Source organism: Cynocephalus volans, chromosome 14 (assembly GCF_027409185.1).
Source record: "Cynocephalus volans isolate mCynVol1 chromosome 14, mCynVol1.pri, whole genome shotgun sequence".
Lineage (NCBI taxonomy): Eukaryota > Metazoa > Chordata > Mammalia > Dermoptera > Cynocephalidae > Cynocephalus > Cynocephalus volans.
In genome coordinates, this window is record NC_084473.1 from 66,446,463 (window position 1) to 66,464,444 (window position 17,982).

Consider the following 17,982-nt stretch of genomic DNA (forward strand, 5'->3'; position numbering starts at 1 on the left):
AGTCAGAGTACCTTCTACATACTAAGTACTCAGTAAAATTTTCAAAATCAATTAGTTAATGTCTGATTTATTACAAAGTAATTCTAATTATGAGGGATGCCATCTGGAGGGCAACTAAAGACTTCATTCTAGTATCTTTCCAACAATTTAGATCTATTCTGGAATTTTCTGATTAGGTAAAACTAAACTTTGTGTTTTCCCTGTTTCTTTGGGGATTGTCTATTGGTGCTGACTTGGGAACGGTATGGACTCATTATAGCCATAGAGGTACAGTAAGGATTCAACAATTGAAGGACTTTTAGTCTCCTCTCCTCCTTAGTACATTAATTATTATGCATCCACTTAGTGCAGTTGTTATATGTTTGTGAGAGATACTTAAATATGTGACATAGTTTGAATTTAGAACCTCATTGAGAAGGAAAAAAGTATATGTAACATATTCAGAAATCGTTTTAGCTAAATAAAAAGATAACCAGGTTTAAATAATAATATAGGAAGTCAGTTCATATAGTCATATAGGAATTCGGTTTAGTTTTTGTTAAAATAGTACTAAACTGAAAGTATATTTTGGTATACCTAATAGTGTCCTTATCTTAATTTCTTTTCTACTGCAGACATATTTGGGGATTCTTTTTCTCTAGAAATAATATAATGAATTTAGTTTTGATAGAACAGTGGCTTAAAGTTAGAAATAATTTGGAAGACACAGAAAGTACTAGGTAATATTGACTTTTTTTTTTTTTTTCTTTTTTAAAGTCTGGCTACTTTTCTAGTATGTTCAGTGGTTCTTGGAAAGAATCCAGCATGAATACTATTGAACTGGAGATTCCTGACCAGAATATTGATGTAGAAGGTAACCACCATCATAATTACTGTTATGCAAAAGTCATAAAAACATAACAATTCTTTTGGAAGAAAATAAGTAAATATTTACATAGAAAATCTGTTGAATAATACTCATTGATTATTCCCTATGCAATTCATTGTTGTTTTAGAGCTGTAAGAATCCTTAGCTGAGGAAGCTGATGCCCAGAGAATTTAAGGGACTTCTTTCGGATCTTTGAGCAGTTTAGTGAGCCCACATCAGACTGTAGCTCTCCTGCTTCCTATTCCAGTGTTCTTTCTGCTCCCCTCATTGATAGTCCAGGTGGAAGTACCCAGTGCCCACCACATAGGCAAAGAGAAAAGAATGTTTGTAAGGTGAACCATGTGGGACATTCATGAAAGCAGCAGTGGAGAGAAGGATGGACAGGCTTAGATAGCTGTGGGGGCTGGGCGTGAGTATGGCACGGACAATTCCACCAGCTCTCCCACACTCCCCAGTGTCAAAGCACTGAAAACAGCAGGGTTAAGGTTATCGTTGAATCTGTGTACTTGTCCTTAATGGTTGATCTACTCAGGAGTATCTTATAAAACTTCTTCCAAGGGTGTCTTAATTCTGACCAATAATTTATGTCAGGATTAGATGTAGAAAATATCTCTAGATTAGATAGAATAAACAGAAATTTACATTATTGTTTTTAACACCATCAATCATAACCATTACTACCATTTTAATTAGTGATATGTCTCTTATTTTTTTAAGTGCATACCAGATTTAGACAAATGTCTTTGTGTGTGAAGACAGTTGTTATTTTTGTAATACTCTTATAGATATAATTATTGTTATTTCATTCTACATGTGTACTTTTGCTTTTAGCACTGCAGGTTGCATTTGGGTCACTGTATCGAGATGACGTCTTAATAAAGCCCAGTCGAGTTATTGCCATTTTGGCAGCAGCTTGTATGCTGCAGTTGGTAAGTATGCACATTATTCAAAGAATCACAGTGGTTTCTTTGTTTCAAAGTATCTATTTCAAGAACAAAAATAAAGTGTGGCTTTTTTACAATTTTTAAAATAAAAATGAAATGTATAAATATGCCATTTGTTATAAATCATTTAAAATGCTTAATCAAAAGCAATTTATTACAACTGAGGGGGTCATGATGTCAGTTTAAAATGAATGTAAGCTATTTCTGTCAATATTTTAGTATGGCTATAATGAGGAAAAAATTTACTTGTCTAAGTTAATTTACAGATTTCTATTCATTAATGATTTATCTTGACTATTAAGCAGATGGTTTATGATTACTAATTAATTTTAGTTCAAGGGTTCAAAAAAACATTGAGTGCCTACTATGTAAACTTTTTCTTGAAATAATTATGTGTAGATTATTTATACACATATATATATTTTAATCTAACTTATAGAATGACAGATTTGTTCATTCAACAGAAGTGTACTGAGCAAGTGTCATAGTAGGCATAGAGATCCAAAGGTAAATAAAGATGTAGTCTCTACCTTCAAGGAGCTCAAAATGTAGTGTGTTTGTGGAGGTAGGGAGGGAGGGTTGATATACAAACCAAAAGGTGAAGTAAGAGCTGTCCAATATCATAGGTATGATAATAAACATACTGTAGGATTTAGTGGATGCATAAAGAAGGGAGTGGTCAATACAACCTTGTGGTGTCACAGAAGGAAATTATGTTTGAAAGTTAATTTATCTTGCACAGTAAGCTAAGGCCTAGAGACGTGTAACAATGGAAGATTAGAGAATCTAAAAGGAGCATGCCTCTAACATAAGTATAAGAAGGGTTGGAGAGAGGGAGGCAGATCCTGAAAGTCCCTCTATACATTGGTAAGAAGTTCAGCCTTTACATGTTAAGTACCTTTGGAAGATGTTAATTTAGGGGAAAGACAAAGTTTACGTTTTAGAGAGACTACTTTAGGAATAACATGAAGGATGGATTGAAGGAAAGATGAGTACAACATTAGGGACAAAAGCTTATTGCAGTATCCAAGTGAGGGTCTAAATTAGGGTAGTAGCAATAAGCACAGAGAAGGAAAAAATGAATATCAGAGAGATTAATCAGTGATAATCCATTGGACTTGGTGACAAATGAGATGTTAAGAGGAAAGAGGAGCAGTCTAGAAAGACTTCTAGGTAAGTTTAAAATCCTAATGGAGTCAATATTTTATTTTAATCTTTAAAAAAATTGTTTCTTTTTATATGGCATTTATATACCGATTTATTTGAACTATTAGTTAATAGTTTGATAAATATCCTTGGCTGAGATCATTTGATTTTTGAAATGTTTTGATCTTTTTAATACTTATTTCCAATAAGTATACTTTATTTTCTAACTTTGATCCTTTTGATTTTGTTCTTAATCCACTTTCTGCATTATTTTTATGATTTACTAATTCTTTAACTTAATAATATACTTGCATGATATATATATTTCAGAAATTTGAATGAAAAGTGACAATATCCTCTCCATAAATTAAAGTTAGTTCATTTGAAACCTTCTATATAAACATTTTGGATTAAAAGTTTACTGTAAGTTGTTTAAAGCAGTAATACACTTGTTTTAGGTGCATTTCTTAGGTATTGACAGGTGTTTTAAACTTTAATAAACACCGTTAGATAATTTATGTTGTTTATTTGTCTAACCCATCACATTGTTAGCTGACTATGTAGAGGTTTTAATTTTAAAAAGAACAGTCAAAACAGATAGTGCTGCTAAGAAACTGACAAAAGTCCCAGAGAGGGGAAGAATAGAAAAGAGAATAGTAATATTCATCTCTACCTTACTGCTCTGCTCCCCACCCCCGCTTTCATTTTTCAATTCTAAGTATTTAATTGAATACATTCTAGATTTTTTTCAGTATTTTTATTGGACTTATGAAAAACTTAGGCTTGTTGCGCTTAATGAGTTTTCTTTCTTCTTCTTCTTTTTTTTTTTTTTTTTTTTGCTTAACATGTAAAAGCACATATCAAAGCTAATTTTTCCCACATGAAATGGGCTTTTCCAGTGCTTATTTATATTTACAGGATGGTTTAATACAGCAGTGTGGTGAGACAATGAAGGAAACAATTAATGTGAAAACTGTATGTGGCTATTACACATCAGCAGGGACCTATGGATTAGATTCTGTAAAGAAAAAGTGAGTTACCTTTCTTGTTTTTTCCACCCATCCCACTTCTGGGAATTCAGTTGCTTTTGTTTCTTAAGAGAAAGTATAGCTATAAGAAAGAATATTTTTTTAAAAAGGATAGGGAGATAAGAATTTTGTTATATAAAAAAGCCCTTTTTACTTTTAGACCAATTAGTAAATTCCTCAAAAGTGTTGTGTTTGTAAGTGACCGTGGGTGGGTTATACATGCTTATTAAAACTATGATCACTCTTTACAGTACATTTTCTATTAAAATTGTTTATGGAGTAGGCATAATAGACATATCAGTGCAATTTCTGGCAGTCTTTTAACTCTTAAGAATTGTAGTACCCATTTTTCAAATTTTAAAGATTATAGAAATATGCAAGCCCTCCATAAAACATTTACCACAAATGAGGTTTTCTTAATTAGAAATGTTTTTATTAATATAAAGGAAATATTCTCTTAATAACTACTGACAAAAATAATACTAAATTTTTTTATTATTAAGCTGAAAATTTCGAGCATGTACTAGCAAGGTTAATATTCTATTTTTGTTTTAACTTAAGTCCTACTTAATAAATTGTAACTTCATGATATATTATATAGTAATTACATATTTTAATCTCAGGTGCCTCGAATGGCTTTTAAATAATTTGATGACTCACCAGAATGTTGAACTTTTTAAAGAACTCAGGTATTTGAATTTTAAATAACTTTATAATTAATCATCCTAAAATATTGTTTTTCATTTGTTAAAGTATGCAAGATATTTTTGTAGAACATGAAAGTATATTATCAAAAAGTGGACAGTGTAATGAAAGGTATCTTGACTACATCCATGAATTGGAGAAATGTTACACAAATTTCTTTGTTGTAAATGATATATACTGTGGCTGCTGTTTTTACCAATTTTAATGGAAAAATGCATTGTTGCTGTAAAACTATAGAAATGTATCCAGTGTTACCTCGCTTCTGCTGGGCTCTTAGAGAATCTAAGTTATATTTTAAAAGCCACCTTTAAGGATTAGGAAGAAATTGGTTAATGGACACTAATAATGAGTACATTATGTCATGATGAACATGCTAACTTTCCTGATTTGCTCTTCACATATCATACACAAATAGTGATTGTCAACTCTGTACCCCACAAATATGTATAATCAATTATGTTTCAATACAAAATATTATTATGGTAGTTTATGTAAAGTCTTTGGTGGTTTTAGAAACCTACAATTTTGAGCATAAAATGATTTTGAATTTTTTTTTAAAGCCATCTTTATTATTGAGAAGTTAAGTTTGAGGAAATAGTTTAAAACTTTTTGCTAAGTCTAATGAAATTAAATTTACAATTAGGTTGGCCTTTTTTTTTTTTTTTTTTTTCCGTGACCGGCGCTCAGCCAGGGAGTGCACCGGTCATCCGTATATAGGATCCGAACCCGCGGTGGCGGGAGCGTCGCCGCGCTGCTAGCGCAGCATGCTACCGAGTGCGCCACGGGCTCAGCCCTTAGGTTGGCCTTTTGAATTAAGTTCTCATTATTTATTCATTCTTTCCTTCCTTTAACGTATAACATCCTGAATGTCCATTATATATAAAGATCCTCTGTAGGGGCTATGAAGGATGCAGAGATGATTATGTCATGGTCTCTGCTGCCAAGGAGCTTATTTGTAGTAATGGGGCTAAGATATCTGTGATGGGTCTGAGAAATTTAGAGTGGGAGTGAACTTTTAAAGGCCGCTATAGACTTTACAGTAACTTTTAGGCAAGCATTTCCTCAACAGTGGTACTTCTGAGACAAGAGTACAGATGTCCGCAGGAATAAGTGGCATTGTGATGGAAATGTACGAAACCAAAGACTTAACATTGTATAGCTTCCTGGGATGTCAATTTTACTGATTTTTGGAGGGGAGGTTAGAGAGGTAAACATTTTTGTGTTGAAAAACATTATGGAATAGGGGAAATTCGAATTTCTTTGAACTGTCAAGATAAAGCACAATTTATAGAAATGTTGTTTATTATAGCTAGACCACCTCTTGGATTCTTGGTTCTTTTTTTCCTTCTGCCCTTTCAGGTAGTTTGGTGGAAAAGTTTGAGAAGCTTAATCACCAACTGATGTCAAGGCATAAACAAATCTCTGCAGTGTGTTTGATTTGAAAATCCTTAGAAACACTTTAATTTCTTTCTCTTTCATAATTTTTCATTGAGCTTTTTCAAAAGGAAGCTGAATCATGGTAGTCATCTTAAAAATCTAGAAGTTTTTCTAGGTTTTTATGGCTTAAAGGAAGGAAAGAAAAAAGGAAAAGTAAAACAAAACAAACATGATATTTCCATTCTAAATTTAAACTAACACATATTTCTTGATCTTATTCTCTTTAATAGTAATAAAAACATTTTATGACTAAGCAATTCTGTTAAGCTTAGAGGTTAAAGATTACTTTGAAGATATAGCTGTTTCAGTGAAATTTTTTTAATGTAGAAATGGGGCAGCAAAAGAGGAAGAATCCACTTTGTCAGAGCATACTAAAAGTTATCTTGTTGGGTCCTTGCTTTGACTTTATTAATCAGCAGATCAAAACTCTGTTTATTTGTTTCCCTATCAGTGTGAAAAAAGACCTTTCACAGTATGTCATTGAATTAAACGTGTCCTTGTGTCCAGATAGATTGTTTTCTAAGATTCTTTGCCTTGAGCAAAAAGACTGCTGCCATTTTTAATTGCACATTTTCTTTTGATAAGAAAGACTTAAAGTTTTTAGTTCTACGAGGGTCTTTCAACCTGTGCATGGGGATAAGCTCATTACCTCTATTTTATTTTTTACAGTATAAATGTTATGAAACAGCTCATTGGTTCATCTAACTTATTTGTGATGCAAGTGGAAATGGATGTATACACAGCTTTAAAAAAGGTATTAACTTAATATGGTATATGCAGGCTTATCACCTCAGCATTGCTTATACAGGTTGAGTAGCCCTTATCCTAAATGCTTGGGACTTGAGGTTTTTTTGGATTTTGGAATATTTGCAGAAATACATAAATAGTTGAGCATTTCTAATCCAAACATCCAAAATCGGAAGTGTTCCAATGAGAATTTCCTTTGTGTGCCATGTTGGCACTTTGGGATTTTTGGATGTGGGATTTTTGGATGTGGGATACTCAACCTGTAATAGGAATACCTTTCTGGTTTTTTCCCAGATTTTTTTCAACAATAAACATGTTATTGTTATGTTATTTATATAATCAGAAATGTTATATGTAAAAGGTATTGTCTTACAGAGTTTAAATGTTTTGTATGATTTTCAGGAATGTTTTCAAAATTGAGCTTTAGTTGAATTAATGATTTTATGATGAAATTTTTAACATACTTTTTCTAGAAAACGTTGAAATACTTCTTTTAAAGGCCGATTTGCACTTGTAGGCATATGTTTCACTTTATCCTTTTGAAAGACTTCAACATTTTTTAATCTAGTTTTATTTTCACAACTCCCTGAAGAGACAAATCAGCCATTATTCTTTTACCATAGATGGTGAAACTCAGAATTCTTACAGTTACTAAGTGGCAGATTTGAAGCAGAAGCCAAGGTATTATAAGTCCTACTCCTTTGCACTCTTAGCACTACATAATTTTGCCCTTAGCCTTTTGTTCCTGGCACGGAGTGTTGTCTGCATTTAACACTTGGGATTGTTTGTTTGTTTGTTTGTTTTTATGGTAGAGATGAGATTCCATTACTATTTTTCTTCAAGGCAGTTTAGGATCTGAGCTATCCAATCTTTAAAGGAGTGGTAGAGAGCACATTCCTATCTCTTAGCTATGGCAGCATTCAGTGTTTCCCATTGTTTTAACTGCTTTTATTCTAGTAATGATAAATGTTGATACTTACATGGTGCTTACTATGTGCAAGCCACCATTCTAAGTATGTTACACATATGTATTAATTCTTTTAATGTATTATGAGATAGACATATTATCATGTTCATTTTACAAATGAAAAAATTAAGGCCCAGAAAAATTAGGTAATTTGCCCAGCTATTATGTGGCAGGTCCAGGATTTAAAAGTCCATGTTCTTAACAATTCAGCATACTGTTTCAACAGCAATAAGAAAAAGAAACTCCTTTTTCCCATTTTTGATTTCTTTTATAATCTCACGTAGCATGTAGTGAAATTATATAGTGAGTTGTAATGAGTTGTTAATTAGTGAATAGAATAAACCTTTACCTTTTTAATATAGTAATCTATGGTGTGTTTGTGGCCATAGTACTTTTCAGGGATTAGTTTACTCCTTAGCGCACACACATCCAGTTTTTTATCATTGAACTATGATTAATGCCATGATGAATTTAAAGCTTGTAAGCATGTCAGATTCTTTCTTTCACTTGCTTATAAATTGGAAATTAAATTGTTTAGGTATTATGTTTTATGGAAGCAATTTGGAAATGTAAAATAATAAAATTGTGAAGTCTTATGATTTTTTTCTTTCATCTAATTTTTTTTAACCTAGTGGATGTTCCTTCAACTTGTGCCTTCTTGGAATGGATCTTTAAAACAGCTTTTGTCAGAAGCAGATGTCTGGTTTTCTAAGCGGAGAAAAGGTATGCCTGAAATTTTTATTGAGAACTTCTTTTCTTTTTTTTTTTTTAATTCATTATAAAGATGCCTGACTTATTTATAGACTTAATTTTCGTGCTGGAGATGACTTTAGCAATTATCAAATTCAGCTCCTCGTTTATGATGAGAAAAGTGAGGCTAGGTAAGAAAAATGCCTTACCCAGGATTTGAATTATTACTTCTTGAACTGACACCATCCTCTCATCCCCCAAAACTATTGTTTTTCTCATGTTGTCACCAACAGATCTTGATTGCATTTGTCTTCCATGTGTCACTAACCCCCAAAAAGTAGATGCAGAATTTGATATGTATCTGTGCGCTACATACATTTTTGGGCAGAGAGCTTCTGTGACATTCATCACATTCTCAGTGGAGACTGATCTAAAATTAGTTAAGATCAACTGCTATAAGGTCTTATGTGGGCATAGAGGAGCATGTATTTTTACTTTACTAAAACAGATCTGGAAAATTAATAACCCTCAGGTACAAAGAAGTGGATAAATCATAATCCTTAGTTCATGATTTTTTAGTTTACTGTCATTTTTGGTCCATACATGGCCACCTTTTTTATTAATAATATATCGAACCTTCATGAACTAATCTTCTCTCCAAGTACTAAACCGTTAACAATTTCAGTCTACTCATGTGCTTCTCTTCTATCGTGTCCCCCTGACTTCCTCCAACCACTCTCTTGAATTTTGTGTTTATTATTCTTTTGCTTTAAAAATAATTTTATTGCATTATGCATGTAACATACGTAACATAATGGTGTGGTAGTAAGCTGACTCTCTGAAAAAAGAATCCCTGATTTGTAGCATTTTTTAATTCCATGGTACAAATTCTCCTAACATGGCTGATTTCAAGCTATCATTATGACATCACTGAAAGCAGAGTTGGGAAGAGATGCACACAGCTCCTATGAGCCAGCACAAGCCAGCTGCAGCACACAACTGGACAGTATATCGTTTTGTTTTAGTTGTTATGGAACTACTTCACATTGTAGTCTTGATTTTCATTTCCTTCATTACTTAAAAAGGCTGAATGGCTCTTTATACTCATGTTTGGCCATATGTTTCCTCTCGTGTGGAATGTCTGTTCAGGTATTTTTCCTATTTTAATATCAGATTTGTCTTTTCTTAATGGTTTGTAGGCATTCTTGTTAAGCAGTCTTTTGTTACAAATGTTTTGCACTTATCTTCCAGTTTGTAGATTATCTTTTTACTTCTTAAAGATGTCTTTTGATGAATAGAAGTTTTTAATTTTAAAATTTAGTGCTCTTTGTGTCTTATTTCAATAAGTTTTGTGGAATTATTTTATGTAGTAAGATTTCCTAGCTCAGAGCCAGGTAAATTATCAAGCTCCTGAAGTAAGAATCTGTAAAGGACCATAGCAGTAAAATCTAACTTGATTTACTTGAAGAACAAGATACTTAAAAGTTGTATCTTAAATTATACTTTAGTGTTACATTATGGCAATTAAAGAAGGATTAGGGAAATTATAGAGAAGAAAGGTAGAGGGAGAATACTTAAATAAAAAACAGAGAGAGAAGTCAAAAAAGATGAGGATGGAGAAGTTAGAAAGACAAAGGGACTCAGTAGAAGTAGTAAATGTTAGGTAAATGTTGACATAACCTTATGCTTATTTGGACTCCAGGTGGATTAACCACAGCAATCCATCAAGAGAGAAATTAGTCTTTAGCCTAAGTGGCAAAAACTGGAAGCTGTGGTCCACTTCTAGTTTTCCAACTCTAGTCTCTCCGTCCCAGCATCTATAGTGAAAAAGTAGTTTCAATTTAAGATAACTTTTCAGGGAGACATTTTCATTGCATAAAGCAAAATGTATGTCTAATGCCCTTGTTTTTCTGTGAGGACTTTATAGGGTCATTTGAAACAGTTTTAAAATTATAAAAGTGATGCATACTCAGGAAGTAGAGAAAAATCACTTGTCATCTCTTCACCCATTATATTTTGGTATATTTCTCTCAGGTTTTCTTAATTACTTGACTTTTTAGATATATATGGATCAGGACTATAAGAAACAGTAGAAATTTAGAAAATTTTCTACACAGTTATACCTAGGGATTGCTGTTGAATTTGGCTGATGTAATTTTATTGCCACATGTTGGCTAGCAAGAAACTTTAAAACATAGTTTTTGGATTCCATGAATACTTACAAAAGTAAATGAGCCAATTTCTTCTGCATCCTCAAAGAAAAAGCCTTAAGGGGATAATTGTCAGATTTCTGTGAGATAATTTAAATTTTAAATTGAATTTAAATTCACCCTTGAGTGTGTCTTTTGGGTTCTAGAGTTTCACTGGAGTGTTCAGTCCCTGGGAGAGGTGATTCTGGAGGGATAGTCTAAACCCTAGGTACCTTTCTAAGCCTTCCTTTCCCACATTGCTGCATTGTAAGCTCCAAACCCCAGAAAAGTGTACAGCTGAATTCTCAGTCCAAGGGTATAATTAGGACCAAAGTTAATTTCCTGGGGTGTTTTTCTAAATCTCCCTAAGTTTTTATCCATATGCTTGAGGTTTATAAAATTCTTGAAAACTTTGAAACTGGCTTGTTTGTATTCTAACAGTTATATGTGTGTCTATAAAAAACATTTAGGAATAAAATAAGTTAATAGATTTGAAAAGAATGGCTATTTAATTTAAACTGTTTTTTATAGATTTTGAAGGTATGACCTTCCTTGAAACTGAGCAAGGAAAACCATTTGTGTCAGTAGTCAGACATTTAAGGTTACAGTATATTATTAGTGATCTGGCTTCTGCGAGAATTATTGAACAAGATTCTCTAATACCTTCAGGTAAGAGAACGTGATGAATTTATGATTTTAAGTAATATTTTTCTAATTATGACAGTAATATATATCATAGAAAATAGAAATTATCTAATCCCAAAAAGGTATACCTTTTTATGCCAAGTAGAATCATACTATATATGCAATTTTCTGTCCTCACATTATATGATGTAGGTATTTTCCCATATCATATTTCATTAAATACTCTTCAGAATATTCAAATGGCTATATAGTATTCTGTAATATGGGTGTTCTTTAATTTGATTAACCAGAACACTGTTTTTAGATCAAACTTTTAAAAATGACTTTTGAAGTATTTAAAGGTCATACTGTTTTTTCTATTAGAGCTCCTTAAATGTGCTTATTTTCTGTTTTTTTCTTTTCTAATTCTAAAGTTTTAAACATGTTGAAGCAGATGTAATATCTTTGCTAATTATAATTTATATTTTTTGAAACAACTACTGATATAATTTTCTAAATTAAATCAGCGAAAGTTTCGGTTTAGTCCTATATATGCATATGAGAAATAGGAAATAGAATGTTTGAAGATTTACTTGTAAATGATTAAACAGTTGTAGTAATAATCATTTGTAGTGATAATTAGAGTCACAGTGTTTGGGTTTTTTTTTTTTTTTTTTTTTTTTTGGCAGCTGGCCAGTAAGGGGATCTGAACCCTTGACCTTGGTGTTACAACACTGTATTCTAACCAACTGAGCTAACTGGCCAGCCCTAGAGTTACAGATTTGTCTGAAAAGTTGTTATTGTTTTTGACACCTCAGTTTTGATATAGTTATGTGTTTACAGATTTAAATTGTTCTTGAAATCTGTATACTTATTTGGAAAGGTGTTGAATGGAAAGAAAATCTAGAGTTAACATAATGGTATATTTAAAAGTAATGCTTTTTTTTTTTTTTTTTTCTTTTCTTTTTCGTGACCGGCACTCAGCCAGTGAGTGCACCGGCCATTCCCGTATAGGATACGAACCCACGGCCGCTGGGAGCATCGCCGCGCTCCCAGCGCCGCACCCTCCCGAGTGCGCCACAGGCCCGGCCCAAAAGTAATGCATTTTTATGAAATCACTTTAGCAGGTTTATAGACACTATTTTTGTGCTAATTTTGTATAAATCACTTTTAATAGTTTTAATTTTAGAGAGCTAACACCAGAGGGTGTGTATTATGTTTGCATGGGTTTTTTTAGGACACAAATTATCTTATATTCCCTATTTATTGTACAGCAGTTCTGTAATTTTAGTGTGTGTTAAACACCAAGCCCTAGCAATGATATAATGTTAGAAGCCAAGGCCAATTACACATGTCCTTTTAAGGCTCTTTAGAAATGGATTTTGGAAGGGGTGGGGGGATGACACGCCCACGCCAACAGGGATGACTTTTAAAGTAGTTTAATTTAGGTGTCCCTGTGATGCAGGTGGATAAGCTTTGTATTTTTGGAATGCAAGATGCGTACAAGTATTTCTAGTCTAAAATATGTTATTCAGTATAAAACCAAAAAGAATTTAGATACTATATTCCTGGCCGGATTTCAGTCATTTTTTTCTGATTTGAAATTACAGAAGAAGGCTTTTTAAAAATTTTATAATACTCCATCTTGCAGATATGAATGGATAAATTTTCCTGTATATGCAGATAAAAGTTATAGTTTCAAAATAAAAATAAAAAAGTTAAATGAAAACATTTCTTTAAAGAAAAAGTTATAGTTTCAAAAGCGGGATATGAATTAAAATCATACATCAAGCTGGCCTTTTAGCCCATTTGGTTAGTGTGCCGTGTTATAACACCAAGGTCAAGGGTTGGGATCCCAGTACTAGCCAGCTGCCAAAAAACAAATCATATATCACGCTGTGAGGGGGCAAAATGGGGTCACCTACCTCACATTGTTGAAATAGATTGGTATATGGTCTCAGTGGGGAAGGTATCTTAGATTTGAAATAAATTGAAATAATATTGATTGATTAACCTGAAATTCATTGATCATTTTTCAGAAATATTGCCAAACATGTTAATATTAGTCAAAGTTATTCATCCAGCAATCTGGGGAGTTATAGTACATTTTTAGGCCAAAAATCTTAGAAACATTTAATTTCAAGTTAAATGAGGACTTTATATAGAAGCACTGTATTTCAAGCACGGTTGAACTCCATTATTTCATGGAATTAGATTTATCTTAGGTCAGTTCATTAAATGTCTTATTTATACTCGCATTGTCATACCTCTTCCACTTTGATACCCCTGACCTATCTTATTACCATTCCTCCCAAACCTTTCTGTTACATGCTCTGCAACCAGAGTCAACAAAATCTCAAAGTCTTCCATCTCTTCTCTCCGTTTATTTAACTCTCCCAGAAAATGCTATTTTCCCTCTACAGAGGACTTTCTGTCTCTCACACCCTATTAATATAGGGACAGGAGGCTAGGTAATCGTGGTCCTATCCCCTTAGTGCCCTTTCCAAATCATTAGTGTGTGTGATCTGACCCTCTTATCCTTTCTCTCCTGACCCCCAATCATTTCTTCACATTCATTTAAGCAACTGATTTACTTTAATTAATTGATTACTGTCTGTCTCTCCCCCTGTCTAGTCACATAACATGTCCGTATGAACTATCCATTTAATGCCCTAGCCTCCTACTTACTTGACCTCAACTCCAGTAACATTTATCTTTGTTGAACATTAAGGCATTTGGCACCTTTGGAACCACCATGAACCTTGTTGTAACCCAAAATTTCTCAGCATCAGAACTCCAGCAGTTTTCGGACCACTATACAACCTTCTAGCATGCTCATAGCTTTATTCCCTTTTACATTGTTCTTTGACTTCTGATACATTTTAAGCCCTCCATTTTCTGCCAGACTTTCAAACTTCTCTTGCCTTTTCTTCCCTGTTGGGCTTGGATTGCATGATAGATTATGACAGACCACTCTCAGAATTGCCTTCAACTCTGTATCCTTCCACTTGGCAAATCCTTAAACTAAATTAAACCTTGTTTGTTCCTATACCCTCTAGTCTGTGCTGAGTACTACTGTCGAGCACGCTACAACTTTTGTGTTGGTGCCACTGCAAATTTACATTTCAATGCTAAATTTGGACCTTAGGACTCCTTATACTACTTTTACTTGGTCACTCCTCTTTTTCATTCACTTAAGCAATTCTATCAAACCTCTGCCACTCTGTTCATGCTTCCTACCCAGTCAGCTCACTGTCAGTTTTATGAAAATAAGTTGCTGAAAATGAAAAGGCATAGTAATTAATTTTATTCAGAAAATAGCTTTGGAACTAGATTTTTAGGTTATTATATGTGAGTATTTTTCAGCCAAGATTCTCCATAATTTTATATAAATATTTTATCCCTAGATGCTGTGTACAAAATACTCTTCCTTGTCCATGTGGGAATTTCTATTATGAAAACTTTTGGTCATTCTCCTTTATCATCCACATCTAACTTATAGATGACTACATCAGCTACAACTTGTTCCATAAAACAACTTTTAGGCTTAGTTTTTTGCTATAAGCCTGACTGGTTTTAATTGGATTTTTTTGTGTGTATATACCTGACATGACACTTTTCTTTTTACTTAGACAATAAAATACTTGACAAGTTAGCATATCTTATCTTTTTGTTTTTAAAGATCATAAATTTGAGACATTAGATTTTCAAATAGTATGGTTTTAGAGGCTGACTTCCCATGTCCTTTGTATAAGACAAGGGAAATAATCCAAATAAATTTCTTTGAACTTATTTATTCTATTTGGGAAATATTGTGTTTACATTCAAAACTGCTGTAGACTAGATCTGCAGCTGGTGATCCATAGCACTTTCAAATCCACTTTGATGTGTCCGTTTTGAGTTTTTGTGTAGGACTTTGGTCTGATAAAGTTTAAAATTAGTGCTTAAACTTGTTTTTACTGAATCGAAGTTTCTTGAAGGCATTTTCTCAAAATCTTTCACTCAACACTAGCTCTCTGCTGAAAAGGATTCTGGCAAACTCTGCCTAGAGTTTCTGCCTTTTGGAGATATGATTGCATATAAACATATTTGAAACTGTGTATAAAGGAAACTGTTTCACTTATTTTCATCTTATATTTTACCAGGGATTCTTCTCCCTCTCCCCCATCTCCCCATAACAGCTGTGACTTAACTTTGCATTTGTGCTTGTGTTCTGTTGACTGATTTTTGGAATGCTACTTTTTTAAAGCATAGCCCTAGAATTTTTGAGCTACCAGTGACTAGAAAAATTTTAAGCTTGACTTTTTACTCTTTTGGATTAAGGTAAGACAGGAGGGACAAAAAAAAAAACTGTGCTCATGTTTTTAACTTGTTAAAATGCTTTTGGTTTTAAAGGAGATTACAGTATACAAAGGTTGTTGGAATTTACATTTTTAAACATTTTCTTGGGATATATATCTTCCATGATATTTGAGAATATATATGTTTAACCCTTTCATTTGAATTTTACAAATGAATCATGAAAAGCCATATTCTATCTCTAGATCAGTGCATTTTAAACTCCAGGTATAACCAATTAGTGGGCTGAGAAATAATTTTAATGGATAAGGATCACTTCTTTTTTAAAAATAAAATACAAAAAAAAATAATAAATAATAAATAAATAAAATACAATAGAACAGAATTTTTAAAAACTCAAATGTATTGCAAATAAAATACATAATATGTGTATATGGGGGTACTTCAAAAAGTTCATGGAGAAATAGAATTAAAAGATAATACAAATCTTTCCATGAACTTTTTAAAATACCCTTGTGTATATACTGAGTCATGTAAAATTTGCTACTACTATATTTGCCTGTGAAGACAAATTGTTACCTAGACATTTAGCAGTTATTCCTTATAACAGCAAGAATATTATTTTGGAGGACTCTGAAAGAAACATTCAAAGAAACATTCAAAAATTTGTTTATAGGGTGTTTTAAGGAAAGACGCCAGTAGATCATTGGAAGTCATCTGGATACCTTTATTAAATAGAGACTTTGGAAGTGAAAATCCAGATTTTAATCACACCTAGGGTTCCCCCTCTCCTTTAGGTAGAGATTGAGAAATCATTTAAGAACTTAAAAAATAGAAAAACTACCCTTTCTGGTTGAGAGCAAATAAGAGCAGAAAGATAAATTAAAATTTTAGCTTACACAGACTTGTTTTGTTGAAAAATATTGTAATCTATAATTTTTATCCTATTTAGAATAATTTAAATTCAAATATTTATAATAATAGTTATCTAAATCTAATATTCCAAAATTATTTCTTGCGTGTGTATACCTCACTTGCTAATTTACAGATGGCTTATTTCTCAAATAACTAATTAATTTTTATTTTTAGATAACTTAATAAAGGAAAAATCCATTATTCAGTTTTCTGGCAGAACTTTTGTAAAAACTGAAAATATTTTTTTAGGTATGATTTCCACAAATGAAAATTAATATGATCTGTGAAAAGAAGACTATTAAATGCAAGAATATGCTTTTAACTAGGGATTTAAATCCTAATTTAAATGTATATAATCTCAGTAGTGTCTAGCCAAGGCAAAGCTAGATAACCTTTACCACTTTAAAGATCATTAAGCCTTATTGTTACAGCATGTTTGTAAAATATAAACTATCTGCTTTTCAGTTGCTGTATTAAACTTGAATTATCAACTACTTATAATGTTTAAATCCTTTATGTTCTTCCATCTTATGTATCTATTTATTTATTATTTATGTTTACATATTAGAATGGCTGTCTTCTGTGTATAAACAGCAGTGGCTTGCTATGCTCCGGGCAGAACAAGACAGTGAGGTGGGGTAAGTATATTATATCATATAATTATTCATTTAAAAAGAAAATTTTTGCTATGAATTTTCAAATGCATTCATTATATTGCATAATTCATCTACTGTACTTTTTTTCACCTAGTATTATAATATGATTTTCTTTCATCATATTGAAATATTACTTGGTTTTTTGTTTGGTGGCTGGTGTTACCAGCACTACTCTCTCCCAAGTGAGTTAACCAGCCAGCCCTGAAATATTAGTTGGAACAATGCTTTCATAAAACATGGTTTTCATATTTATATATAGGTAAATCTGATTTTCTTATTTGTGGTAGTATTGTCAAATTCTGATTAATGTAATAAATAGGTTTTGAAGATATTTGAGTCTAAAATGAATTAAAGCCATCTGGTTACAGATGCTTTTCTCAAAAGCATTTGACCCCCTATATTTATACACTTTCTTCATTTTAAGAGGAAAAATGGTCTGTACTTCCAATGTATAATGCTTGGCGGTTCATAGAAGTGTTTTCACATTTATCATTTGATCCTTATGCTAGCTCCTAGAAATAGGCAGTGTGAAGAGAAAATCTGTGAGAAGTGGCCTTAAGAAGTTTTAAATTTTTGCCCCTGATCTCTTTTAACCCATTTTTATACACCAAAGAATTTCCTAAAATAATGACCTAACTACAAGTTTATATTGAAACAATGAATGTATGAAAGTGTTATATAAATTTGTTGGGAAAATAGAGTAGTTTGTTCAGGGCCCTCGCCTTGGGTCCAGTTGGGTGTGGGTCAGCATCCTTTGTAAGCAAATT

The 17,982-nt window shown here is 32.4% G+C and overlaps 1 protein-coding gene across 1 annotated transcript in view; it reads left to right on the plus strand.

Annotated features, from left to right (window-relative positions):
• Nucleotides 1–17,982, plus strand: part of GMCL1 (germ cell-less 1, spermatogenesis associated) — a 41,773-nt gene that overhangs the window by 9,074 nt on the left and 14,717 nt on the right. The window contains exons 3-10 of the mRNA XM_063078707.1: nt 757–853; nt 1,700–1,797; nt 3,877–3,989; nt 4,610–4,675; nt 6,798–6,882; nt 8,475–8,565; nt 11,253–11,390; nt 17,128–17,197. Coding sequence (XP_062934777.1) covers nt 757–853; nt 1,700–1,797; nt 3,877–3,989; nt 4,610–4,675; nt 6,798–6,882; nt 8,475–8,565; nt 11,253–11,390; nt 17,128–17,197 — 758 coding nt within the window. The remainder of the gene's footprint in view (nt 1–756; nt 854–1,699; nt 1,798–3,876; nt 3,990–4,609; nt 4,676–6,797; nt 6,883–8,474; nt 8,566–11,252; nt 11,391–17,127; nt 17,198–17,982) is intronic.